At 43.1% G+C, this 27317-nt stretch overlaps 2 protein-coding genes and 1 non-coding gene across 6 annotated transcripts; 2 read left to right on the top strand and 1 right to left on the bottom strand.

Annotated features, from left to right (window-relative positions):
- Positions 1 to 1881: 1881 nt before the first annotated feature.
- On the bottom strand, positions 1882 to 18239 carry LOC140330426 (protein brambleberry-like). Of its 3 annotated transcripts, none has more exons than XM_072410550.1 (13): positions 18163 to 18239; positions 15090 to 15340; positions 13583 to 13711; positions 12911 to 13096; positions 12016 to 12238; positions 10562 to 10678; positions 10199 to 10378; positions 9610 to 9816; positions 7518 to 7665; positions 6386 to 6447; positions 5889 to 6067; positions 3968 to 4068; positions 1882 to 2509 (listed from the first exon to the last, which is right to left on the bottom strand). In XM_072410550.1, exons 2-13 carry the CDS (start codon positions 15330 to 15332, stop codon positions 2371 to 2373), a joined length of 1914 nt encoding a protein of 637 aa, XP_072266651.1. In that variant the 5' UTR covers positions 15333 to 15340; positions 18163 to 18239; the 3' UTR covers positions 1882 to 2370. The 3 variants fall into 3 exon arrangements, with proteins under 3 accessions (XP_072266651.1, XP_072266650.1, XP_072266649.1); XM_072410549.1 differs by lacking the exon at positions 18163 to 18239 and adding an exon at positions 17825 to 18150 and having other exon boundaries at positions 15090 to 15343; XM_072410548.1 differs by lacking the exon at positions 18163 to 18239 and adding an exon at positions 17825 to 18150.
- Positions 8583 to 8654, top strand: TRNAA-UGC (transfer RNA alanine (anticodon UGC)). Its single transcript has one exon. It is a non-coding gene; the product is annotated as a tRNA-Ala (tRNA).
- On the top strand, positions 18198 to 25428 carry PYCR3 (pyrroline-5-carboxylate reductase 3). Of its 2 annotated transcripts, none has more exons than XM_072410551.1 (6): positions 18198 to 18326; positions 19893 to 19957; positions 20890 to 21069; positions 21680 to 21892; positions 23245 to 23337; positions 24615 to 25428. In XM_072410551.1, exons 1-6 carry the CDS (start codon positions 18239 to 18241, stop codon positions 24795 to 24797), a joined length of 822 nt encoding a protein of 273 aa, XP_072266652.1. In that variant the 5' UTR covers positions 18198 to 18238; the 3' UTR covers positions 24798 to 25428. The 2 variants fall into 2 exon arrangements, with proteins under 2 accessions (XP_072266652.1, XP_072266653.1); XM_072410552.1 differs by lacking the exon at positions 18198 to 18326 and adding an exon at positions 18792 to 18849.
- Positions 25429 to 27317: the final 1889 nt, after the last annotated feature.

Genomic DNA, 27317 nt, shown 5'->3' with positions numbered 1-27317 from the left:
GTAGATTCTTCTCTGGACCGAGTACTGAAAAATAAAAAATGAGTCGTTTATGGACCCCAGATTCAGAAACTGATAAATGATAGAAATTTCACAAGTTACATGACTGATACTGAAGCTTCTGCCTGGCACAGCTATGGTATGGTTGTCAGGAACTTCTTGGGGAACCATAAAGCACAAAGTTATGAAGAACTGCTACAAAACTTACTCCTAAACTTTATAAATGTGTGTGCTACTATGAGCATAAAGGTACACTATCTCCATATGCAAACATTTCCAGAAACCTTGGTGATATCAGTGAGGAACAAGGGGAGAGGATCCATCAAGATATAAAGGTGATGGAAGAAAGGTATCAGATGGGATAGACACATGATGGCAGACTACTGCTGGAGCCGTGATTGTCCTGATCATCAACATAAAAGGAAATCATAGTTTTTCAATGACTTTTGTGATTAGTTCTGTAAATATACTGAATATAGAATATATTGACATTATTTCAAATATTCAATTTAATATTTGTAGGCATCCCTAGTTTAATTTTGCTTAATTTTCACATTTTATTAGTTTTCTATGAGGTCATTATTTCAAAAACTAGAGCCAATCTAGCAAAACCAATATCATATTTAGAATCCGTGTATGAAACATAACCTAAAATGACTAATCTGTTTGGCAAGAAAATGTTTGTTGACCAGTGTAATTAGTGGCTGAAAGTGAAAGGTGTTCATGGAAGATCCCCTACATTCTCATGTACTTCTTGCAAACAGCCGATATTCGACCTACAGCACACCTTAACCTGTCAACCTCTAAGACCAAAGGTGATGTAAACGGAGGCAGATGCATCCCACGCAAGCCCTAATGCCTTCATGCTCCATACAGTAATAAATTTGCCTCTGTGTTTTTTTTTTTTTTTTTTTTTTTTTTTTTATGAGCAAGGTCCTGGCAGCATTAGGAAAGTCATCCTGCTTATTATAAAACGAATGTCCCAACAAATCCACAGGGAACAGGACAGTTAACAGAGTGACAATAACTTTTGTCCTAGCTGCCTGCCTTTGGTAAATGTTACAAAGATACATTTTCCAGCACTGAACATTCACGCTTACATGTTGGGAGAGAAAAATCCCATCACACATCATTGTAATTTTTCTACATATTTTTATAGAAGCCAGACCAACTTAAAGTGATTTATCAGGTGGTGGCTTTTTGTATCTCTAGGGAACATCAGTGGTAAAAGGAAACTGAAAAAGTTTCCATCCATCCTGGGGTGGTAGGAGCTTTTTATACGAGCAGACTCAGGAACTCAGCACAAATACAATAAGAACCCCCTACTTATGGTACAACAGGTAGGTATGTGGGGGATCAGGTACCCCATGTTTGCTTCCTGAAATCAGGGATTAAACTTCTCCTCCAGACACAGTGTTACATGAAGTAGATCAGAGTCCGGATAACTCCAGCCTTTAGGCCAGATACAGCCTAGCTGGTAGTTTGTTCCGGCCTAATGCCATCTGGCGGATCCAGCCTAATCCTGGCCGTCATCCCGCGGCAGAGCCGCATGCGGCTCTTGAGCCTCCGTGTTGTGGCTCCCTTCCCTATTTACCGTGGCCAGCGTTAACACTTCAGCTGCCGTGGCAAATAGGGAACATTTCCTCTCCTCCCTATGCATTGCAGAGGAGAGGGATTTATCTTCAGAGGGCATTCCTGGTGGGGGGGCAGAGGCATTAGGGCAGGACTTGAGAGAGAGAATCCAGCCTAGCGTGCTCCTGCCTACCCCTGAAATGGCCTAGTAGCCAAAAAAGTTTGCAGACCTCTAAAGTAGATGCTTGTAGGTTAAGTTTCTGTTCTGGTAAGAAGGCAGAAATATCATGCAAATACATCCATCATATAAAATTTCAGATAAAGAATTTTTTCAAAGATTTATTATAAAATATCTAGTACAAAAATATCACACATACAAATATACAATAACACGATAAACATCAGCTTTGTAAAAGTGCATGATCACAGGATGTTAGTACATAGATTCTGGATGGTTTCCTGGGACAAGACCTGAACCACTAAATATCTTCCATCCCACTTAATATAAAACCCCTTCCTCCATAAATCTAAGCTCAACTAGGCAAGACTGTCAAACCAAAATCCCTTCCGACAATATTTAGTAGTGAGACGCTGAATTCAGGGATATGCGTGATACAAGGAGTTCATCTCATGGTAATAAAAAATATATATGCAATGAGTTTGTATCCCCATAAAGTGTGTTTTTCCTTTCATGCCCACATCCAAAGTCTACAGAGCATTGAGCTGAAACAACTTGATCAGTATGGAAGTCTGGGCCGGGAGCACCATACAGAGGTAGGTAGGATGAATGGAGCACTAGGATCACTGTGCTGTGTAGGACGTCTGCCCTGAGGTATGAACCCGGCAGAACTCCTGCCCACTGCTGGCTTTGTTGCGGCACGGCTGTCCGGCCCTGGTGATGGCCTGGCAAAACTGGCGTGGTGACATTGAAGATAAAGAACTGTATAGGAGACAAAGAAAAACCCAGGGTTAGGGAATTCATATTAGTGATATACTGCAGCCAGGTACCTAGCAACTTCCCGGTTCAGCAAAGCAGCAAATGTCAGCAAAGGCAGTCTCCATATTTCATTACAAGTTCCTCATTTGTAAAAAAGTGATTGATGCATTCCAGGTGTATCAAAACATACAGTTGGTTTTCAGGAAGCAGCAACACAAAGTAGAAAGGTCCCCCGACCAGCATATTTAGGAAAAGAATAGCTCTGCCAGGTGTGGAAACAGTGGACTCTCTGCAGAGGTTTAACACAACCCCTGCCGAGTCATTTAGCGCTCCAATCAGCTGGACGCATGGGATTTGTGAATTTAAAAACTAAGGGTAAAAATATAATCTTTGAAGAAAGCCTGCACAAATACAACACAAATGTACACAAGAAGTCTGGGGGCTGCCATTTTGGCTCTTAAAATTCTAGCTGCTTGGTCGTCATGCTAAAACTGTTGTCAAAATTGAGTCATTGGGACTGATTGTAAGCTCTTCGGGGCAGGGTCCTCTCCTCCTGTATCACTGTCTGTATTAGTCTGTCATTTGCAATCCCTATTTAATGTACAGCGCTGCGTAATATGTTGGCGCTATATAAATCCTGTTTAATAATTTATTAAAGTTCTCCAAGGCTGGAGAGGATACACTTTCATTAGTGAAGCTGGGTGATCCAACAAACCTTGAATTGATTTCTTAAGTACTTTGCTATTTGTGAGCAAATGTTTTCAGTCGTGGACCAGATCCATTTCAGGTTTCATGGATCACCCAGCTTCACTGATGAAAGTGTATTCTTTCCAGCCTTGGGGAGCTTTATTCAATCAGGCCCACTGAATTGAGATACGAGTGACAATTCTAGGCTGAATATGGGTTCTTTTAAAATTGATTCATGTCCTGTCGACAACAAGCAAAGCAAAAAGATTCTTTTTGTTGCTGCCAATCCTTTCTTCATTCTGCTGCTGCTCTATTCAGCCAGGGAAATGTAATGGTGGTTCATGTGACTTGCACCACTTCCTCCCCTAATGCAGCAATGGGTGCCTGAGCAAGGGCTGAGAGATCGGTGCACATACATTGCTCACATCACCATAGCCAATGCATAGGAAAATATTGCAGACTTTTAGAGAGAAGAAATATATAATAAAGCTACTAGAATCCAAAAACCTGGAACCAACCTAATATGGAATGGGGGGTAGTAGGGGCATTACACCCCCAGTGGAGCTTAATTGTAGAGTCTGTAAATGAGATCCGATAGGGGGCAAAACATTCAAGTGTTTGTTCTATGATCACCTTGGTTTACCTGGGCCCAGTTAGATGCAGATATATGGTCTGCCACCTGTCCTTTTTGGACCCCATTCAAGGTGAAGCCCCTGTACCATTTAGGTTTCCAATTTTTCACATTAAGCTTTATTTTACTCATTTCATACTCACAGGTTACTGGCCATCGAGCTGTTTGGACTGCAGTTCTTTGACTCTGAAAGTGCATCGAACACAGCACCTAGATGTTTCTGGGGTATCTTGTCCTGGGCCACCTGTTGGTAGGGGAGAGTATTACATGGTAAGGTGCCTCAGAGTTCTGGGTTCACAAAAAGTGTGCACTGGCTCTTACAGCACCACCCCTGCTGGGTTTGCTAGCTAGATTTCACACCATTAGCAGAGAAGGTTTATAAGCATTTTTATAAGAGGGAGCAACCCCTTAGGTCGGGGGCTGGCAAACTTTTTGGACTACTAGGCCATTTAAGGAGGTCAAGAAGACACCCTAGGCCAGAAGAAACAAGGTGTCCAAGGAATGTTTTTTTTTTCCAACCAGGACTGCAAGCGAGCAGCCTCGCGGGAACTCGATGATATCGCGGGAACTCGCTATAACGCGACAATTCAATTAGGCTGGATCCAACAATAAACAAGGGGGCAGTATTATGCCAGACTGGATTACTGGCTGGGCCATATCCTGCCTAAAGGCCGGAGTTTGCCTATCCCTGCCTTAGGAGAAGCCAGATAGTTCCTTAGAGATTTTATTGCTAGAAAGTCTTAAGTAGGTACTTGCCAGGCATCCATTTAGAAGCTCATTCATTTAATTTTCTAAATTAAAATTAACCTGAAAAACTATTAGCAGTTGGTTCTCACCAACTCCCCCTCCAGTGATCCTGGGAACCACAAAGGAGGCACTCAGATGTCTACACTAAGTGTAGCTTTATGGCCGCCTAAATTACTTCTGTTAAAGAGGAAAAACAGATGTCCATTTCCAAGTCCTATCACTTTCACCTACACAAAATCTCCAAAATCTGCACCTACCTGTCCCCAGAGACCACCAAAATCCTTGTACACGCTATTATCTCTTGTCTGGACTTCTGTAACCTCCTCCTCTCTGGTATTCCATCAACCCGACTCTCTCCTTTACAATCTATTATAAATGCTGCAGCCAGACTTATTCATCCTTCCCACCTACCTACCCCATACACAGCCTACCCACCTACCTACCCCATACACAGCCTTCCCACCTACCTACCCCATACACAGCCTACCCACCTACCTACCCCATACAAAGCCTACCCACCTACCTACCCCATACAAAGCCTTCCCCACCTACCTACCCCATACAAAGCCTTCCCACCTACCTACCCCATACACAGCCTTCCCACCACTCTTCTGCTGGCTCTCTTTGTAGTTCCCTTCATTGGCTTCCATTTTAGTAGAAGCCAATTTAAGCTCCTGTGCTTTGTCTTCAAATCCCTACACAGTTCTTGTTCCACTACCTTTCTGACCTGATAAGCGGCTAGTGGCATATTTTTCTCTCTTCTCTCCTCCAATGACCTACTACTGACTTCCTCACTCACCATCACATGCACAGCTCCAAGACTTTCCTAGAGCTGCCCCCACTCTCTGGAATGGTCTTCCTCATCCCATTCAGCTTGCTCCTACTTTCTGCTAATTTAAAAATGCCCTTAAAAGCCAACGCTTTAACCTCACCTACCCGTCTTCCGTCTCCTGAACCCTTACTACTTCCCACCATTCCATATCCCCCTCCTATTGGGTGATACTTCCCCCCAACCTCCTAGATTGTAAGCTCTTCGGGGCAGGGTCCATTCCTCCTGCTATGTCACTGTCTGTATCTGTTTGTCATTTCCAACCCCTATTTATTGTACGGCGCTGCGTAATATGTTGGCGCTATATAAATCCTGTTTATTGATAATAATGTCCCATTTTCAAACCAATTTTGTCCCTTTACTGCAGAACAAATCTGAAATGTCACTTTGCAATATAATACCTCTCCATGGGGAATCTAATATAGGTGACATCAACTGGACTATTATATGTCAGGAAGGTTGGGATCTCTCTACAGTGAATCACTTACCATTTTGTAGGGGCTGTCGTACCCTCGGATAGATTTAGTGACACTGAGTCTGCGAAGCTTTGTGGCGGGAGTAGACTGACTTGGAGTTCTCAAGCCTTGAAGAACCTTCCAGTCTGCATGAGTTGGGGAAGCGATGATTGACACATCTTTCACAAAGGACTCATCACCCAGTACTGAATCTGCAATATGAGGAAAAACATATTGGATGTATCTAATACACAATCCCCAAGTAACAGTTCCAATTTGTGTTAAACGGAGTCTGGTGGGCCAAGTGATCAGCTGACCTTGGATATTTAATTTACTGTACTGGGTAGAGCTCTAGCAATTTCAGTGGAAGTTTATCATAGCACCCTTTATAAAGATTTCTTTAGCATTTTATTACCATAAAATCTTTAGAGGCTAAATTTCATATTTTGTCCACTGGTCTGCCAGGCAAACCACATTAGGCACTTTAAACCACTGCACTTGCGCCTAATTTGTAAAGCATCATTTCTCACCATCAAAGAAAGGGTCCTTTTCCAACTTTATCTCTTCCTTTGACAATTCCTCATCGCATGACCTGTCAACAAAGAAAAAGGTAAATGAGGTATTACATGCTGCAATGCAACACCAATATATAGGTATGGCCACCATAAGATCTGGGAGTTGAAAGAACAGCAGTCCTTGTATACCAAGGGTCATCTGACCACCAACATGGATTGACAATGACAGCAGAGGATCATTGTAAAGGTCATTGGATCATTTACCTTGGACAATAGGAGGACAGAATAAATATCATTTGACCACTAATCTGGAGAAGCCATGACTGAGGTGGTCAGGAATCCAAGTATACGAACATCTGACCACTTCAACAGCTGGCTGCACAGTTTGGTCATATAAGTTGACCTCTGAACCATTATGTGGACTAGCAAACTCTGGAAAAAACAGGTTAAGTAGAAAATAGCCTAGCACGCTTGTCAGGCTTTTTCAGATTTTCTCCCACCTCCTGTGGTGAACTTTTTTGAAGACAGAAAGTAAGACTGTACAGATGTTCAATAATTGTTGTTGAAAAGGATCTTTTACGATCCTTTCCAATGACAAAAGACTGCCTGATGCATGAACGAATGTTGTACATAGTGCTATTCTGCTTCTTGGAGAGGGGATGGGGAGAATTATGAAGCGGCACCCCACTGTGCTCTCTTTTTCACTTTCATAATGATTGTCTGTCAATAGTGGATCCGCCAGGACAGATCCATGAAGAAGCAGCACTGTACACATCAGATTCTCGTCTGATATTAGCCCTGAGGCGATTATTGGATATGAATCATATGACGTGTGTACGTAGTCTAAGGGAACCTCACTCTAATGAAACCCAACAGGGGTTCTTACCCTTCAAGTTAAAATAAAAAGTTTTATTTGGACATTTTTGAGGAAAGGTGCAACCTCAAAGCTAAGCTTGATGTCAGTTTATTGAAGTTTAAATTCTGGTACTATCATGGATGTTAGCAGGACAACACTATACCACCCCAACCTGAGACTTCTATGTTTGAAATTTTTGATTTGCATTTGGGAATGTTAAATAGGATTTCAGCGTGTCTTTTTTACTGGTTAGCAGGAATAAGAGTGCTGGTAAATTTTCAGCGTCCTTACTTCTCTGGTGTAGAGCTGAGGAATTCTCTCCCCTTCTCTTTAGGAGCTCCGGACATGGGAAGAGATTGAGCAGGGGGAAGAGCAAAGCAAGCCTTCCGATTTTTCACCTTCACAAGGCAGCGGATAAAGTTCAGCAACAGCCAGTGACCTAGAAATAATCAACCAGAGACCGTCACTTCTCTGGCTATGAAGAATGAAGCCTGAAATGGAAAGCCCATAAAAGAATACAGCCAGAAATGGTTAATTTATTGCATTGTACATGACACCTGTTAATTATAAACCTCCACAGGCCCCCCATTAGGTTCCATAGCACATGGTGATGTTTAGGACCACAATGCAAAGTCAAATGCTAACACACAAATGAATCAGTATATATCTGCAAATTGGTGGATCTGAGGCACATTTACACCCTTCCATTGCTGAAACACAAGTTTCTGTAACACACAAGTCATGGTGTCACCAAAGCATGTACAGAGCACACTTGTGTGTATTGGTGAACAATCTACATAGAAACAGGGAGCAGGGGCTTTTTTAACCACTGAGTTTTGGAGATGCAAAATCCATGGAGTGCATGCTTTACTGTAACAGGTTGGAATAATCTGACCCTAAGGAGTGGTTCACACAATGTACAGTGCAGTAGAGTGAGTACTTACAAAGCATTTAGTGTGCTGACCTATTCAAGGTCAGTTTAACAGACAGCAGCAGGTGACCATGCATTGAAGTATAATGCATGGCCATAGCATGTGCGGCAATGTGAACAAAGGAAATTTGCGTGCTTTATATGAGATAAATACAGTCAGTGCCCAAATTTATTAATTTTTTTGTCCAGAATGCAGGGAGCTCTCTAATCCCAAGTTACATTAAAACTATTGGAAATCAAGAATGACTGCTATATGTAACAACTGTTTACAGTAGAAATGCTTTCAGGGTAAATAGATATTTCACAAAGTGTGCTGTGCTCAGGTGAGTCAGCATGAACCTGCACAAATCCCAGTGGGTGTGGAGATCACCAACACCCTTTCTGGCTGACAACACAAAACATGGTGACAACCTTTCCTCCAGACAGGGGATGTAGCTCAGTGGTAGAGCGCATGCTTTGCATGTATGAGGCCCCGGGTTCAATCCCCGGCATCTCCACTTATTGCTGTTCTGCAGTACTTTTTCATGTACACCTAGGGCCACACTACAGGGGCTGATCTCAACCTCTTGTACCAGACAGAATTAACCACTTGTTAGTAGTCACCACAGGGGATCCATAGCAGCTCAACAGTGCTCCACAAATAATTATCACCAAGAGGAGCAACTGATCAGAGAAGAAAAGGTTGCCTACAAAATAGCATCTGGAAAGGCTATAGTAGACTGGAGCACACAGATCTTGACATTTGATGGCTACAACATGCCATTTGTGACACTTATTTCACAGCCTTGATGTGGTTATAAATTTAATCTGCCCTCAAATCTTGCTGAAAATTCCAAAAACAAGTTCCTTTTGGAGGAAGCAGTTAGAACCGATGTCAGTATTTGCGGTCTGGGAAATAACCAATTTGTCCTTCAGACCACTGAATGAAATTTTTACCTGTTCTGGGGACGCCTGTCTGATTTCATTCTATGCAACACCAATGCCTGGATGTGTTATTTGTGTTGCTTATATTTTAGTTTCAGTGGTTTCAGTCACACACCTGAAGCAACCAGGAAGGTAACTGCATACTTTTGGGACAGCAATATAGAAATATATATATGATTAAATCTCAATGCCAACTATATGTGGCCCATTGAAATTGCCAGGCGTACTAATGAAGACCCCCTTTACAGTGTAAGATGACCCAGTTAAATCTTTGCAATAATGGCATCTCCACTCTTCTGTATTGCTTCAGGAGCCACTTACCTCATGATACCCTCATGATACAATAGCTCATAGCCTGATCAGGCTAAGGACCTTCAAACCCAACTGCAAGTTGTACACCTTCTATGCGCTTTAAATTTTACCGAACCGTTTGTCACGGAGCTTTATGTTTTTACATACCCATCATGTATAGCCTGGTACTCCATCAGCACCCTATAAGTCTTATAAGTATACTGCTTTTATACTCACCAGTAAGTGTGCACACCAAGAGAACAGTCAGGGACCGGAAGCCCAAAGACATCTGCTGGTTGAGCTCAGACAGAGCATTTATTACAATGAGTACAAGTAGCACGGCCCGAGAGAAGCCAGGTGTCTGTAGGAAGGTCATCAAGAAGGCCAGGAGCAGGAAATAGGCACCATGAAGTACACACGTGTAGATGGCGTTCAGATTCCCTCCTGGAATATTGTGGATATAAAACACAATTATACAAGACAAATGTTTTATGTTCCAGGTTTCTAAATGTTCAAGGTAAGAAACATGTGGCTGAACCTTTGACATAGGCATGAACTGAACGGCAAAGATCTAACAGAATCATATACAATGTTAAATGTACCTTGAAAAATGCTTTTGTCTAATTTGTGATGAAAAACAGCCATTGCCAATGCTCATGCATCACTACTGCTCTGCTGATACATCCTTGCAGGGGAGGAAGCTGTACCTAAGGAACTGCAGTGAAAGAATCTCCCTGCTTCATCCAATGGCTCGCATGCTGGGGCTCTTAGATCTACCAGTCAAAAGCATGACACACTAACCTATGATCTGAAGGTGGACACTCACCTGCCCAGCTGATGAAGCCTTGTATGTAGCTCAGCCTGTGCTCCACGTTGCGGTGCATGTGGTCCATGACGTACAACACTGTGCTCAGACTCTGGTTCATACGTTGAAGTTTCTCCATTAGCACATCGTAGTACTCTGCACTTTTGTTCTGATAGGACAGGAAGAGGGCCAGGTTCGACTCTGTATCAGGTGTAAAGGCTGAGTTACTGCTAAATGAATGATTACTTAAGCGGTTTTCAGTTCATATTTTAATAATTTATGTACTAGTATTCAAAGACCCTCTGAGGTCAGTGTGAAAGAAACCAGGTCAGGATGCTGGCATCCTGTATCAGAGAATGATGATGCAAGAACTAGAAAACATACCGATTTTGGAATAGACCTCATGAGATCTAGTTCGGACTTCAGAAAGATCAGCTAGGATGGCTTTGTGCCCCTCCTGTAGCTCAGTGTCTTGTTCTATCAGCTGACTGCTCACATTTTCTGCAGGAAGCATGAGAAAAAAATAATAGGACATCAACCTGGCAATATGATTATTAAGGAGCAAAATAAGTGGATTAAGCGCATACAAAAGTGAAAAGTGGCATACAAAAAATCTTTGAATATTGTATGGAATAAAATGTATCACAGGTACACTTCTCTTTAGTGTGATGATGGCCAGAGTTGATAGAAAACCATTTACCAGTTCACAAGTGTGACATCAGGAAGGAAGAAAACATGTTGGGAAGCCAGTGTCATATACTGAAGTGATGCAGTATAGATATCAGTCTTCTATGAATTGATAATCTCAAAGTTTCCTGTTCGCTCAAATGTCCAGCGTTTACCCAAATTCAACTTCAAGCTCATGTTCAAGCTTTATTTCATATATGGACAGCACAGTGGCTCAGTGATTAGCACTCTGGCCTTCGCAGCGCTGGGTCCCAGGTTGGAATCTTGGCAAGGACACTATCTGCATGGAGTTTGTAGGTTTTCCCCATGTCTGTGTGGGTTTCCTCCGGGTACTCCGCTTTCCTCCCACATTCCAAAAACATACAGTTGGGTTAAGTGGTTTCCCCAAATTTTGACCTTAGACTGTATTAAAGACATATGACTATGGTAGGAACATTAGATTGTGAGCTCCTTAGAGGGACGCTAGTGACATGACTATGGACTTTGTAAAGCACTGCATAATATGTCGGCACTATATAAATACTGTGTAATATTAAATTACATCAATCTGTTTTGCTATGGCAGCTGCTGGGAGTCCTTTAATATTGACTGACATTCCACAAACTACATTTCCCAACAAACTATGTATAGGCAGGATCTTAGATGTAGTAGAACAGTATATGGACACAGAGGGGCATTAATAGTTGCATGGCAAAGTACAAATGCCTATACATCTTGTACTACTGTAATGCTTAGGGCTGGATATTTTTGTAATTATGAATGCAACTCTTGTTTAAAATTTAGATATCATGTCAACATTGATTTCAGGCTTTCTGTATAGGTTACCCCTAGGAGGGTTTATCAGTAAGTGATGTGTGGTTGTAAGCCTTCCTCTGGTTTATATGTAGGTTTAGAGGTCTGGGGAGTTTGCAAATCATATTTAACATCTGTTGATTGAATGAAAGGACGTATTTTACCAACTGTGCAGCTAGGTATAGCTAGTGTGTGCTACTTGCCCCTACACCTAGAGTGTAAGCCCTTTGGGGCAGGTTCCGCTTCTCCTCCTATGTCACTGACTGTCATTTACAACCCCTAATTAGTGTACAGCATTTTAATATTGGCACTATATAAATCCTTTTTATTATTACTAGGTTAACTAAAGGATGAATTACCCATTTTCTTAGTGATGCCCTCTATCATTTCTGCCACCAGGTGGTGCCCGCTAGCTATCAGTGCCTTCTCCTCCGCCAGCATCTCCAGATTGCCAGTAATGGAGTTCTCCATCTTCTCCTGGTTGTTCTGCAGCTGCTCCTGTTGGCTCAGAATGTCACTTTGACTGCTAAGGACTTTCTGTAGGGATTCAGAGGTCAGTTCCTTCAGCTCTTCCTGCCCATCCTGCCAACATGGAGACAGCAAAATCATTCAACTGTCAACCTGATATCAGAGCCAAAGGTTGTATTAATTGAGGTGTATTTAAAGGATCTGTGCTTCCAACCTGTATTTTAGTTGTGGAACCAGAATGATCTGTTACATAGTGAGACTACAGGAGTAAAATATAATTTTTTTACCTGCCTCAGCTTTTGGTGTTCCATTCACCCACTTGAATTTCTATCAATATTTGAATCAAAGATAAAGAGGATGGAAGCCAGTTTTTGTTACATTCCTTCTGACAAGTGTATTGATTATACACTTATGTCAGAAAGAATGTCCATATATTAAATGGAAATTTTAGGGTATCAATCACACCAAAAAAAATTGTATTCAAAATAATATAGTTGAGTAGGAATGGTGGAATCTCCCTATAATGGGTAGCACAGGGGTGCAGGAACAATGCAGGGATTGGGGGAAACCATAATATGCACAGCAGGTTTGCAGACCCAGGAACACCATAAATGAATTTAGGTTTACAGTCTGTAGAAGGACCAGGACAACAATTTCTTTGGGACATAGCACTGGAGGGTCCAAAAAACTAAACATTTACTGGTGATTAGAGACCGCAGTGCTAACCAGAATTGGTATTTCATTTTGGGGCAGTGATAGCTTTTGAAGAATAAACTACAATGTTACCTTCAGGATTTTCATGGCCTCCAGCTGGCTCATGGCCGTATGCACCAGGGTGTTCACTGTGAGCTCTGTGCGGCGCCGGAAGTGCAACTGGCGGGTGGCATAACAAACGGAGCGGGCTCGATTGCTGACAATATGGTAGGCATTCCAGGTATCGGCATCCATAGGGGATGTGCATTCTGCAAGAGTCTACCCAATGACAAGGATGAATCAGGAAATGTCAACAGATCTGAAAACATGAGGAACGTTTCACCAAAACCACCAACCTTGTAAACAAAAACATATTTTAGGTTTCTAAACCAAGAGGGGAAGCAACTTCATGGTGGGAAACCTCAACAGGAACAAAGCTATCCTGGGCCACCTGCACATTAACAGGAGACTTAGGAACTGTGGCCACATTTATAACACCTGAGACTTCTTGCCCAAATAATTGGCTACCCATCAACATCTTCCTCAACTCTTGTAATAGGTAAAAGGTGATTTGTAGTTATTAGAGATAGCCACTAACAGTCAGCAAAGCACCATCAGCAGTTCACAAGATTTTTGACCTAATAGAATCTCTAAACAGTATTTCTTTTCCCATAGCATCCATCAGGCTGAACTAATTCTGGTGGAAGATTTCTGATGGAAAGTACATACCCGGAGCTCACATTCCCCGACAGCAGTAACACTCACCATGTCCTCGGTACACGTGTAAGTCTTGCGGCCTTCTACCTCTGCCTGACAGTTAAAAAGTGCCACACCAAGCTTTGCAATCTCCTCTTCTGACATCTCTGTACAGGATGCTCTCAGCTGACCGACAACCTGCCAATTCACACCTTCATATTAATATATTACAAGACATATAGGACACAATCAACCATGTGAGTAAGGAGGGGAGGGATGATTTTAGTGTAGATCAATAACCCTGCAAACAGCAGCACCAAAATTTAGAGCATTATTCTGACCGTCAATAAAATGAATGCAAAAAATGGAGGTGGGGCAATTATAAACCTTACTTTATACTTTCCATGTTTTTTTTTACCTATTTATGGTAGGTGGACATAATCAATGACATGATTGAAGGGCAAGGAGTCAAATCTGTACAGCCAATCATATTGAAATCTAGTAAAGCATTGGTCAGACCTCATCCGGAATATGCAGTCCAGTTTTGGGCACCACATTGTGGAACTGGAGAGAGTGCAGAGAAGGGCAACTAAACTAAAAAAGAATGGAGGAGCTCAGCTGAACTGAATCTATTCTCCCTTGAGAAGAGACGTATAAGGGGGATATGATCACTCTGTATAAGTATATAAATGGTCCATATAGAGAACTCTCTTCCCAACTATTCACTGTAATGTCATTAAAAAGCACAAGGGGGCGCTCTTTGCATCTGAGGCAGTGGTCACCAACCTTTTTGGACCGGCGAGCTACTAAATTTACCGGCTCTGGACCGCAGATGTGGGGGGAGCCGGGTGACAAAGGGTAAGAAACCTCCCCTTTAGTGATGTCATAATGCCAAATGCCACCCACTCTCCCATCGCAGATCTGAGCTTGCGATGGGAGAGTGGGGAGGTTGTGTCCAGAGACATAACCCACCCAATTCCCTGAGCCTGCAATTTGTACAGGGATGTGGTCCACAGGTCTGGCCACTTTGCCCCCCCCCCCTACCAGGGGTCCTTCTCCTGACCCTGGCTGGGGGTGCACTGGGCAGAGCCGGGGACCACCAAAATGCTCTCATGGACCACCAGTGGTCCAGTTCGCGACTGCTGGACTGGAGAAAAAGTTTAAATCTCCGGATAAGGAAGGGATTCTTCACTGTAAGGGCTGTGAAAATGTGGAATCGGCAAGTTCAAGATTGCTTTAAGAAAATGCTGGTTTATTACTAGAAGCACAGAATATAACTGGGGAGAAAAGCCTTAAAGTAAAGATAAGAGAGTGATATCCAGGGAACATTTCTGATTGCATCATGGAATCAGGAAATAATTTTTCCTGAGCAAATTTTACCAGGGGTTTATAAGGGTTTTTTGCCTTCCTCGCGGTCAGCTATGTCCATAGGGTTTTATATTTGAGGTATGTTTATTTCCCTGGTGGCTCAGCTAGATAGATTTTTTTCCCTAGTGAACTTCATGGACTTTTGTCTTTTTTCAATCTATGTAAATCTAGAATTTCTGTTACAGTAATTTGCAGTCTGGAATCGCACCTTGTAGTGACAACTGTCCAATGGGGACATCTCGAGCTGCTTTGCCTCAGCCAGAAACTTGTCGTCTGTAGTGATCATCTCGAAGGGAGCATTGGGTAGACTCTGAGGGTCCGGAGCTGCTTCTTTTTGTGCGCCAGAGGAGCGACCGGACGCCTTGCGGGAAAACCAGCCAAAAAATGCCCCATTAGGTTCAGGAAGGATGAAGAGGGTGATGAGAAGCAGGAGATGACCAGGAGGATACATTGTTACACCTACTGAGAAGAAAATCAGACTCAGTATATTATTTCACAGGTTTATATTGATATCACACAGGATCACCACACATTACAATTTATCAAACTATTCCTCCATGTACAGGACCCCCTCTCTGCTCCATTATTGGACAGAAGACCCTGCCTGTAGCACAACCAGCATTTTATAATCTATTGCTATGCCTCAGAAACCAGGCAAAGTGTTGGTGAAACACTAAGCTCACCTATCCAAACCTATAACAGGAGCACATGGCAGGTAATTGCTGATTTTGGGAAAATATAGTATAAAGAATTCAGCCCCATTTCTTCTCCACAGCCATTTAAAAACAAGTTGCAGCAAATACTGAGGCACCATTGCTTAAAAAAAACTAAATGTAAAAATTGCAAACAAGTTTGTAGTTTTTTTGCTGAAGGGTAATGTAATGTCTTTTCCACAAAAAAATACCTGCATGATTGCCATTTTTATATATATAGATTCAGCTGTCTTAGATCTTCTCTTTTCTCCTGGAATACCCCATTTTATGCCATCTTGATTGTCATGGCAGCAGCACTGGTTTTTTTTTTTAAAGACAGCTGTTAACAATGAGTGCTACTGAACCATTCACTGCAGCCCCTATTCATTAGGGGCTATGGGGCTGCTGCAGGGTGGCATTACATGAAGAATCTTCTAGAGCAGCAACCGGTTCTGGTGTAAGGAAACTGTAAATGCACCAAAAGGGTGAATTTAGCAATAGATAACTAAATCTTCCATCATTTTGTGCCTTTTATGTTGTATAAGAAAACATGCAGAATTTAAAAAATGGGCTTTATATACCAATTAGGCAAAGAGTGGAAACGTACAAGCTGCCCGAGGTCCTGCCACACACTTCTGGGTGACAACACATCTGCACGTTCGGAAGGCAGTGAGCCTCCAGCAGATTCCTACAGAACAACGGCAACAATAAGTAGCCCATCGTAGTGTTACAGCGATCTCCATGAACATGGCCACCATCAATAACAATGCCAAGTGCTGCATCCTATAGATGTTTTACCTCCTCAGGGTGCATTAATATGTTACATTATTGTGAACCAATAGAGGAGCATACACCATTGTGAGTAACCAAAGGGCATCCCAATGCATGGCAATATGGTGGTGGGGTACACTGTGTTGAGGTGCCATAGAGAACATAGGCATCACATGGTGACACAGACCTTACTGCACCAGGACCCTGGGGAGATCATTGCAATGGTGACCATGAGATTTTACATGGGGGGCTTTTTATATTACTATTATTATTATTATCAATAAACAGGATTTATATAACACCAGCATATTACACAGCGCTGTACATTAAATACGGGTTGCAAATGTCAGACAGATACAGACAGTGACACAGGAAGGGGAGAGGACCCTGCCCCAAGGAGCTTACAATCTAAGAGGTGGGGAAGTATCACACAATAGGAGCGGCATATGGAACAGTCAGTGAGTAGTAAGGTGTTTCAAAAGACAGATGATGGGTAGGCAAGTTTAAAAAATGGGTTTTGAGCACTCTTTTAAATAAGCATAAAGTAAGAGCAAGTCGAATAGGAGGAGGAAGACCATTCCAGAGAGTTGGGGCAGCTCTAGAAAAGTATTGGAGCCGTGCGTGTGAGGAGGTTATGAGTGAGGAACTCATTAGTAGGTCATTGGAGGAGCAAAGAGAGCAGTTAGGGGGTTATTTTCTATAGGCTGTGTATGGGGTAGGTAGGTGGGAAGGCTGTGTATGGGGTAGGTAGGTGGGAAGGCTTTGTATGGGGTAGGTAGGTGGGAAGGATGGATGAGTCGGGTCCAGTGAGGGTTTCTTTAGGATAGGGAAAATTATGGCATGTTTAAAAGCTGAGGGGTATTTACCAGTAGAAAGGGAGACGTTGAATAGTTTGGTTAGGGTGGAGGTAATGGGGATATATAATGGTTACAGCAGGCAGAACCATTTAAAGGTGACCCCAAAATAATATAATTTATACTCCTATACATACATGCACCCAGACACAATATGACACCCACAATACAGATTTAAAGAGAACCTGTCAGAACCACACCCAGCCAAACCTCCTACAGCACCTGAGGCAGCTACTAGCCAATTAAAAGAAGCCAAGCCGATTTCAGGGTGTAGAACCAGCACCAGAGCCTCAGACAATACAGGCCGATACTAAAGAGAACCAGTACTGATACAAATACACACTCCAGGCTTCCATGCAATAGAGTAATATTCAACCCCAGCTTCACAATATGACCTCTGACCCTGGAGAGCTTCTCCCAGCTCCAGAGTACTTCCCAGGAGCCTATACATATCTCCACTGTGCCAAAACTGCAAACCATTGTGCACACTGCAGAGCTGGGAAGCGGTTTGTTCTTGCAAGCCTGAGGACCAAGTCCAATTTTAGCTGGCATTTGACCCAGCCTCTTTCTCTTCCAACTACAGGAGTCTCCATATTATATTTCAATATAGAATTCTAATGGCTTACACAAAGACAGCAGGAAAACCTCTATAAAGCCCAGGACATGAGTAATATGTGGAGTGGGGCTGCTCAACAGAGGTTTTATATCGCCAACAGTATCTGCCGCGCAGTACCCTGTTACAGTCACTTTACCAGCTCTCCCTCTGTCAAAACTCCCGCCTGCTTCGCTACCATATAAGGTCGTATCAGATACGTCACCACAGCCTGGCCATTGGCCTTTGGCGCTGTCCCGAGGCTCCGCCCTGAACCTTCGCTGCACGTGTCTCTCTCCCGCCCCCACCCACCTGCTGTCTGCGTGATCTTTAGCTCCGCCCCGAGCCGGCTTTTTTTTTTTTTTTCCTCACGTGTTTCTGGCCACGCCCCCAATTCTCTTCTGCTACACGTGACTTTGACCACGCCCCTCGTTGGTTGTCTGTGGAGATGGCGGAGGCGGTAGAAGAAATCGCTGTGGGGTGTATCGGTGCCGGGAAGATGGCGCGGGGGGTGCTGGGAGGCCTGCTAATCTCCGGTACATGCCCGAGCACTCCTGATAAGGGGGTGTTATTCTGGGATTGTTGTCAGAGTGCACTTCCGGTACCCGTACACTAGGTGGCAGTAAGGTTACACAACCGTGGCCTATTACACTAAAGTGTACCTATCATCCCTTCAACCCATCACTTCAATAAAGGATAATCACTGATGGGTGGCCTGAAAACCTCAGGGTAACCCTCATACTGTGTGTGATGAGGAGGAGCCTTCAGGATGACCTTCACACTATATCCTGTGGGGAGGGGCCTTTAGGATGACCTCCATGCTGGGTCTGGTGGGGAGGAGACCTCTGAATGATCCCCATGCTGGGTCTGATGGGAGGAGACCTCTGGATGACTCCCATGCTGGGTCTGATGGGGAGGAGACTTCTGGATGATTCCCATGCTGGGTCTGATGGGGAGGAGACTTCTGGATGATTCCATGCTGGGTCTGATGGGGAGGAGACCTCTGGATGATCCCCATGCTGGGTCTGATGGGGAGGAGACCTCTGGATGACCCCCATGGTGGGTGTGGTCGGGGGAGCCCTTAGAATGACTCTCATGCCAGGTCAAGTACAGATGGTACCTTATGCGGGATATGGTGGGCAGGAACCCTCGGGAAGACCCTCACAGTGGGTCTGTTCTCCAGATGATCCTCATCCTGGGTCTGATGGGGAGAAGCCCTCAGAATAATCTAAACTCTAAATCATGTGGAGAAGAACTCTTAGAATGATCCTGGTGGGGAGGGGTCCTCATAATGACCTTCACACCAGGTCTGGTGGGGAGGTACCTTCAGTATGATCCCCATGCTGGAACTGGTGGAGTGAAGCCCACAGGATGACCACGATGTTGGGTCTGGTGGAGAGGAGTCCTCAAGATGACCTTTATGGTGGGTCTGGTCAGAGGAGAGTTTAAAATGAAACTCATGCCAGGTCAAGTAGGGAGGAATACTCAAGAGGATCCTTACACTGGGTCTACTGGGGAGGAGCTCACAGGAGGATCCTCATGGTGAGCCTGATAGGAGCCCTCCCAATGGTGACACCACTTGTCTGGGTGACCACAGTCATTGTTGTGATTTATCTAATAATGTTATCTTTGGAAAAGAAAGTGATTCCTAGAAAAAAAAACCTGACTAAGGCTCTAACATTTCCCTGCAATCCAAACTAGACAGAGCAGTGATCCCTCCGAGTCTTCTACCCATCCACAGCCTGGCCAGATCCAAGCTCATTCAATCAGAAATTTAAAAATAAAACTGTCCCACGTCTTCCAACTTCCCTCCATTTGTGGCTCCCTCCTGCGTTGTCAACATCCTAGATGGTAAAATGTATTATGGAACTACCCGTCCTATGGAACTGATCTGGACATATTTGTGCGTCCCATTCAGGTCAATAGAATTTTAGTGCAATGGCAGCCAGGATGATGGCAATAAGGGGAATGTCATTGAGGGCTGCAGAAAGAACTCATCCTTTCTACTTTTTTGACTAGTAGTCCCCCAACATCTAACTCAATGGATGGTCTGCCCCAGATGACAACCATTGTTCACTTTCATGCCATGATTTCTTTTGTAGGAAAGGTTCCAGCAAAGAATATTACAGTAAGCGCCCCCACTGACACCAACCTGCAGTATTTCCGGGTGAGTTGGAGAACAGTATGTTGCCAAAAGTATATTCTGCACAGGAAATGTTGTGCTGTTACACATTTGTTCCCCACAATACACAGAGGTCACATATTCATGCAGCAGAGATATTGAAAGCCATTGTAACATGTATACCATCCAGCCAGCATGGAAACTTGGGGTGCTGTGATTCGCCTTTTTCCAGCAGCTGGTCAGGAGCTTAGGTCTGCCTCCTTCCTCATCCTGCCACACATTGGTTAGGGAGGCTGCCTTTCACATTTTTTAGCCAATAGCAAGCGGGATGAGAGGATTAATAATATTAAACAGGATTTATAAAGCGCCAACATCACACAGCACTGTACACTAAATAGGGGTTACCAATGACAGAGTGACACAGGAGAGGAGAGGACCCTGTCCAGAAGAGTTTACAATCTAAGGTGGGATTAGGTAGGACTATCAAAAATCAGGGACGGCTTGGAAATTTTAGGACATTAGCTATAAGGGCATATTAGGGGTTCTGCTGTGTACCATTGGGGGTGTTTTGTTGCCCAAGGCAAGCGCTCCTAATAATTGGCTAAAGAGTTGATAAACCCTTTTTTAAAAAGATTAGTGACCTCCTGTAGTACTTTACTACTAGTTTTTGGGGTGGAGTGTGAACCTAGACTGACATGAAGCCACCCTGGGTCTACAGAAAAGTTTGCTGAGATCATTGAAGACAGATGTGATGTCAGTGATAGAGGACCAATCACATCACACACAATTCAACATGTGCCCTCAGTGTTGATAGCCATATATTGGGAGGGAGGGGTCACATGTCCAGTCAGTATACCTGAAGACCAGTCATGTATACCTGCAGACGTATGTGAATTATTTGTGTTTTTGGTCCATTTTGCAGCTTCCCGTTGTGTACCAGTTTAATACTTAACAATCCAACTCTTTCTCATTCTCAGGCTCGCAGCTGCAGCACCACTCATTCCAACCTCGAAGTTGTATCCAGGTGTCATGTGATCTTCCTGGCCACCAAACCGCATATCATTCCCACCGTCCTACAAGAGGTCTCATCTGCCATTACACCAAACCATGTGATCATATCCATGGCCGCCGGGGTGTCATTAAAAACTTTGGAGCAGGTGAGTTAAAGAGGAAGGAACATGATGTTGGGAGAAATATGGAGGATGCCATTGCTGGACCTGTAAAATGTTATCTGCCTGGCTGCCATGATGACTGATCCAGTTTTAAACCTGTAAGTCACTGACCTGGAACAAGATATAGATAAGGACTGCTGACTTTCCAAGTCTCCTTTTTAATTCCAGGTCAATTGCTGTGACTTATTAAAAGCCAGGCAGCCTGTATTTTTAGCAGGATGTTGGGCATTCCCCTCAACTTGTTGCTTCCTTAACTGGAGCATCCTAAAGCCCAAATAAACTTTAGTTTAAATCTGCAAAACAGTTGCATGTTAAAAAAAGAATGCAAAGTCCTAGAAAAAAAAAGTAGAAAAGCCTATCCCCTGCCAGCATGCTGCAGAAAAGACTTTGCTGTCATGGTGGAAGCAGTGGCCATTCTGTAGAGGTCAGACACCCCTTCTCTCCATGATTTATCCTCTCCTTCGTCTATTGATACTCTTTAAAGGGGAGGGGCTTCTGTGTTGGGAGGGGGCAGAGTTACTAACATTTTTACTTAATTTTTTCTGTCTAGTGAAACAGAGTAATGTTTGTATAATTCTCTTGTTTTCCCTCACAGCTTTGTCCTGTCGGTACCAAGCTCCTTCGTATCAGCCCCAACCTGCCCTGTGTGATCCAGGAGGGGGCGGTAGTCTTTTCTCGTGGTCCCTCAGCAGGGCAGAAGGAGGCGGATATGTTAAAGTGCCTTCTGTCTGGCTGTGGAATGTGTGAGGAAACTCCGGAGTCGTACATCGATATCCACACAGGGATCAGCGGCAGCGGGGTGGCCTATGTGAGTATATGACTGCTGTTATACAGGGCCTCTTTGTTTTCCTTCCCACCTCCTAGATTTTGGGATGTGAGATGGTAAAATGTGATGCTATTGCATGGCTCCTTTGTAAGTCGCATGTAAAGCTGCATTGTAAATTTCAATGAGGTTGGTACAAAGTCAAGTACTCAGATTAAAAAATACCATAATGGACACTTATAATAAAAGTTTAAAAAATGTTTTATTTTGAGAAAAAACAGCCCTAATGGGTAACGCCCACATGTGATGCTGAGCATCTGATTGGAAGAACTGAAATACAACAAATGATAGGGGCGGGGCCATTGACAGTCAGGCTGAAGAGGGAGGGGCTAGATGATGCTGAACATCCTCCAGTCAGGAAATGAGGTGGTTGCTTTATCTGAGTTGCTGCAGCTTCTATTGTACATTATATTGTACATTGTGAGAAGCTCACAATGTGCATCAGGGTAAGCGATTTCAGTCCAACTATGCAAGATAAACAAAGGCTGGGGGGTATATTTAGCAATTGGGAGGCCATAGGGCAGATTTAACATAGATATTTCCAGGGCCATTACACAGGTTTGTGCATGGAAGAAAAGGAGCTTTCCCATCTGTATAGGAAGGGGTTTTGTTGAGAGCGTCCTACTCAGAAAAAAATCAATTTAATTGAATTTGATGGCTTGAGTTGTTTTTCATCCATGTATAAGTATCTATATCTCTCTTGAGTCCCTCTATCCTTTCATAATGAACATCTACTGGTGTACTTTGTGCATTCAAGGAGCCCTACAAGCTACAGCACCCTGCCCTGCAAATCCTATGCATACCAGAGAAAAAAAAGGCTCTGCCCCTATTCCTCCAATATTTCAGAGGACCAACAGAATAATATAGCAGAGGGTTGGGAACTATATAAGAAGAAATCCAGATTTGCACAGTAGAATCTCCAAAGATTTTTGGGTTCTTTGAACTTCTTTTGTAATCCTTGAAGACAGCACGGTGGTTAGCACTCTGGCCTTTGCAGCAATGGGTCGCAGGTTTAAATCTCGGCCAGGACACTATCTGCATGGAGATTGCAGGTTCTCCCTGTGTTTGTGTGGGTTTCCTCCCACATTCCAAAAATGTGCAGTTGGGTTAATTGGCTTCCCCCAAAAGTTGACCTTAGACTGTAATAATGACATATATGACTATGGTAGGGCATTAGATTGTGAGCTCTTTTGAGCTAGTCACATGACTGTGGACTTTGTAAAGCGCGTAATATGTTGGCGCTATTTAAATACTGTGTAATATTAATAATTTGTTTCATCAATTAGTTTTGTGCTGATTTCACATATTTTCCTTGCTGTCTTGTTCTCTGTTGCCAGGTTTACCTGTTTGCAGAAGCTCTGGCGGATGGCGCTGTTAAGATGGGAATGCCCAGCGACTTGTCCAGACGGATTGCAGCTCAGACCCTTCTGGTGGGTATAAATACAAAAGGAGAGTGCAAATTCAGAATACCACTTGTCCAGTGTGTAGGGGATAGTTGGAGAGAGGGAATGAACTCAGGATGAGGTAAATGATATATGGAATAGTTGTCACTGGAACGAGGGTCCCCATTAGGAGATTTCTTCTCACTATCTGTTTTGGTGACTTAGATTCTCCATATCTCTATCAGGAAGTGAGAACGAATTTGCCCAAAGTGCATAGTAATCAGTCCCGGCACAGGTTCCAACCTGTCCTCATTAAAATAGTACAAGGTTTGCAATTCCACCAATGGTGATGTAGTTATTGTGGACTTGTCTATATCCCTTAGTAATATAAAAATTCCCCAGCAACCAGGCCAGCTAATCAGGACAAAACGTTTCAATATCTCAGGTTCCCATAGGTTTATGATTCATACATGTGAAGTCAGACAGCCGAGTTCTCAGCTATGCTACCACAGGTCGTGTGTAGGAGAATTGTGAACATTTTTGCCTTTCTGGTGTCCCGTGTAATAAAAACCTGACACTTCTCCACTCCCCAGCATTTATTTAAAAGTCAAAAATTTGATTCCCCCTGCCCTTCCATCAGCTGCTGTGGTTCTTCCCGCTGGCTTGTACCTCCTGCAGTAATGTAGACGACATGAGAAACCAGAGTGGCTGATGAGAGTGAGTTCTTTGCACACCCAGAGTGTAGAATGCCTTCAGCAGCCAGGTAGACAGGGGACACTAGGAACTGTAAATGCTAAATTGGCAGGCCTAGAATGTATGCTAAGCTGTGCATGCTCAGAGAATTGCCAGCGGGCAGGTAAGGCACTCGTAGTACTGCACAATTCTCTGTGAGAGTGAGGAGGGAACGTGAAAACTTCAAAGTGAGCCCATCAAACACTGTGCTTGCAGAATTGATTGGCTCAGTTTCAAGTTGGTGCAAATTGCATAAAATTTGCATGTGATTTGGATAAGAGTCACATTTTCTGCATTATAACTCTATTGCGGACACAACTGGCAGTTAGAGCTTTGGATACTGCAAACAGTACCCAGTATGGTTATACCCAGAATGACATTTTTTTTACAATAACCCTGAATTGTGCAACTTTTACTAGGATACTACTGTAGGCCCCACTCCTTCTTATGTGTGTATGGACCCTACTGCAAGGGCTGTCCTTATGCAATGCATTATCCAACCTGTAACACCATTGTCAGAAATAAAATCAGGGTGATCCATTGAGCAATGTTTAGATAACTAAAGAAAACCTATCTTGGTTCTCATAATTCAGGGGGCAGCAAAGTTGATTTTACAGAGCGGAGAACATCCTGCCAAGCTGCGCTCAGATGTCTGCACTCCTGGAGGCACCACCATACATGGACTCCATGAACTGGAAAAGGGGTCCCTGAGAGCCACAGTAATGAATGCTGTGGAAGCTGCAACAAAACGGGCGAGAGAACTGGACAAACGCTAAAGGATGCGCAGAGAGGATTGTGACGCAGGTCCAGCATTAACAGTATTTAGCTATACAGACCAATCCCAGTGTTCAACTCACAAATACCGAGTGGGAAGAATTTGTTTGCAGTTTGCAGCCCCAGTTCTGTCACCCAACTCTTCAGTAACCACCCAAAAACAGCCGGGTGGTTACTGAAAAGTGCTGGGTGGTGCACCCAATTAAAAGGGCTGGGGAGATCACTGCAATCTGTTATATCACCAACTACATGACTGGATAGGATACAGTGAAGGGCATTACACATGGGGGATAAGAAAGCAATATGTACCTGGGAGGGGGGCACCGTTCCTATAGTCAGAGCCTAACAATCCCAGGGGGACCAAATCTGGACTTGTTTATGTTTTCATAAATGCAAATAAATTTGCAAATATATACAAAAGTCATACAGTACATCAATGTTCTGATCTATGAGAGTACCAACACTGCAACACAGAAAAACAAATAAATTGTGAGCGAGTTTACCCGGGGGGAACCCCACATTTCCTAAAAATGGGTCAACACTGTTTTCCTCCACATTCCTTCACAGTACAAACAGTCTCATATTAGTGTTCTGTTCTGTAATATTGTTAACAATAAAAACTGCTTTGTGAAATGTGTTTTAGTAGAAATGTATAAATATCTGGTGCCCATCTCTAATATTCTTTGTCTCTACTATCAAGCTTCTAATATAAGAGGGAATCAATATAATTTTAAAAGAAAAAAAAGGATCGTTCACATGATTGCGCTGCCTGCCAGACGCTGATCTGCTACCCCAAGCTGAATAGTAGGAGTGTTTCAACGATAAGATTCTACTTGCAGCTTGTGGTAGTCGATTGTCTGGTAAGCCACAAGTGCCTCTTTCTGCCAATTCAACTAAAACACAACTCGGTTGGTGGCTGCCGCATTTAGATGTAGTTGTAAAATTGTAACTGGCACTTCAGAACCAGTGTTCTCCCCATATTTTTTTTCAACTGGCTGGACATTGGGAAGAATGTCACCCTTACATATAGCCAAAAATAACATTGGTGTTACAGCCTGACCTGAGAAGTACAAATTGCTCATTGATCAAGGAAGCCCCAGCAGCCTTTGGAGGAACCCTGGCTGAGAAACACTGCTATAGCCATTTGAATTTGGGATCGGATGTCCAACACGCCTATATAGGTGTGATAGTCCAGTATCCACAAACATTTTATTTTAGCTGGGTGAGAAGAATCTGTAAGCGGCTGGCGATCCCAATATTATAACCCAACTTTGCAGTAACTACCCTAAAAACAACTAGGTGGTTACTGAAAAGTGGCAGGTGGTGCACCTGGTTAAAACGGGCCAAGGAGAACACTGCAATTGTGGGTAAACACATTCGCAGTAGATGCTATAACTACAATTACATTTCAAAAGCTAGCAAAGTACTTTCTTGTATTAAAAGAGGAATAGACTGCAGAAATGGAGACATTATCCTGTCCCTGTACAAAGCATTGGTCAGACCACATCTGGAATATGCAGTCCAGTTTTGGGCACCAGTTCACAAAAAGGACATTGTGGGATTGGAGAGAGTCCAGAGAAGGGAAACTAAACTAATAAAAAGGAATGGGGGAGCTCCGCTATGAGTCACCGTACTACTACTACTACTGAGAGCTCTGCAGAGCTGAGAATTGAGTTATATTGTGTCAGGTTCATCCAAATTTAAATTTGTTTTTTCAACATCAGCCATTTCTTTCCCATGTATCTCAGGCTATCAAAAGTGCAATCACCCCACTACCATTATGATTTAACAGCATTGAACTTGAGAGTTGTGCCTTAAACCCAAATAAATCCAAAATAAAGTAAGCAAAATCTTAAAGCAATCTTGTTGATCAGTGTAAACTATTAGTATTACCTTTGAAAATGTAAAACCCCATTTTGAACCTATCCACACAGCCATGCTTTTTAATATTCTGTAAACAGATTGGGGTCCTACAAACTGCACACCACCTACTTCTTATGACTGCCCTTCCTTATGCAGACACATGTATTCTACTAGAGTTAAAGAATGCTGAATAATTTTGTTTATTATCTATTTATCTTTTTGCTTTGGGAGTCACATGATCACAACTGATTGACTCATCTACCGGATGAATTCAAAGATGAAAGGAAATAGCTGCAAATTTTTTATGCAAGCACATTTGGTCCATGAAACAGATATTCTGTCCACCACTTTGTTTTACACTGTTTTGTATTCACCTATCAACCTGATAGCTTATTGATTTTGCATTTTTAAGCTTTAGTTTTATTTGGGCTTTAAAGAAACAATGTTTTTATTTCTTTTTCATGTTATGATTAAAGCAGACCTAAACTCAGGAAAATGGTGGCACCCATCCCAGCGGATCCTGGACCTGTCATTGCTCAAGGCACAAGGTAAGTATGTGCCATAATGGGCACGTATGCTGTGCATACTTGCTGATCATAGCAAATGCCCACCACCCATCAGTGGGTTTAGTTCTGTTAAAAGGAGCCATGCCATTTTAC

Source organism: Pyxicephalus adspersus, chromosome 5 (assembly GCF_032062135.1).
Source record: "Pyxicephalus adspersus chromosome 5, UCB_Pads_2.0, whole genome shotgun sequence".
Lineage (NCBI taxonomy): Eukaryota > Metazoa > Chordata > Amphibia > Anura > Pyxicephalidae > Pyxicephalus > Pyxicephalus adspersus.
Note: the sequence above shows the minus strand (reverse complement) of the source record. Positions and strands in the feature narration are given on the sequence as shown.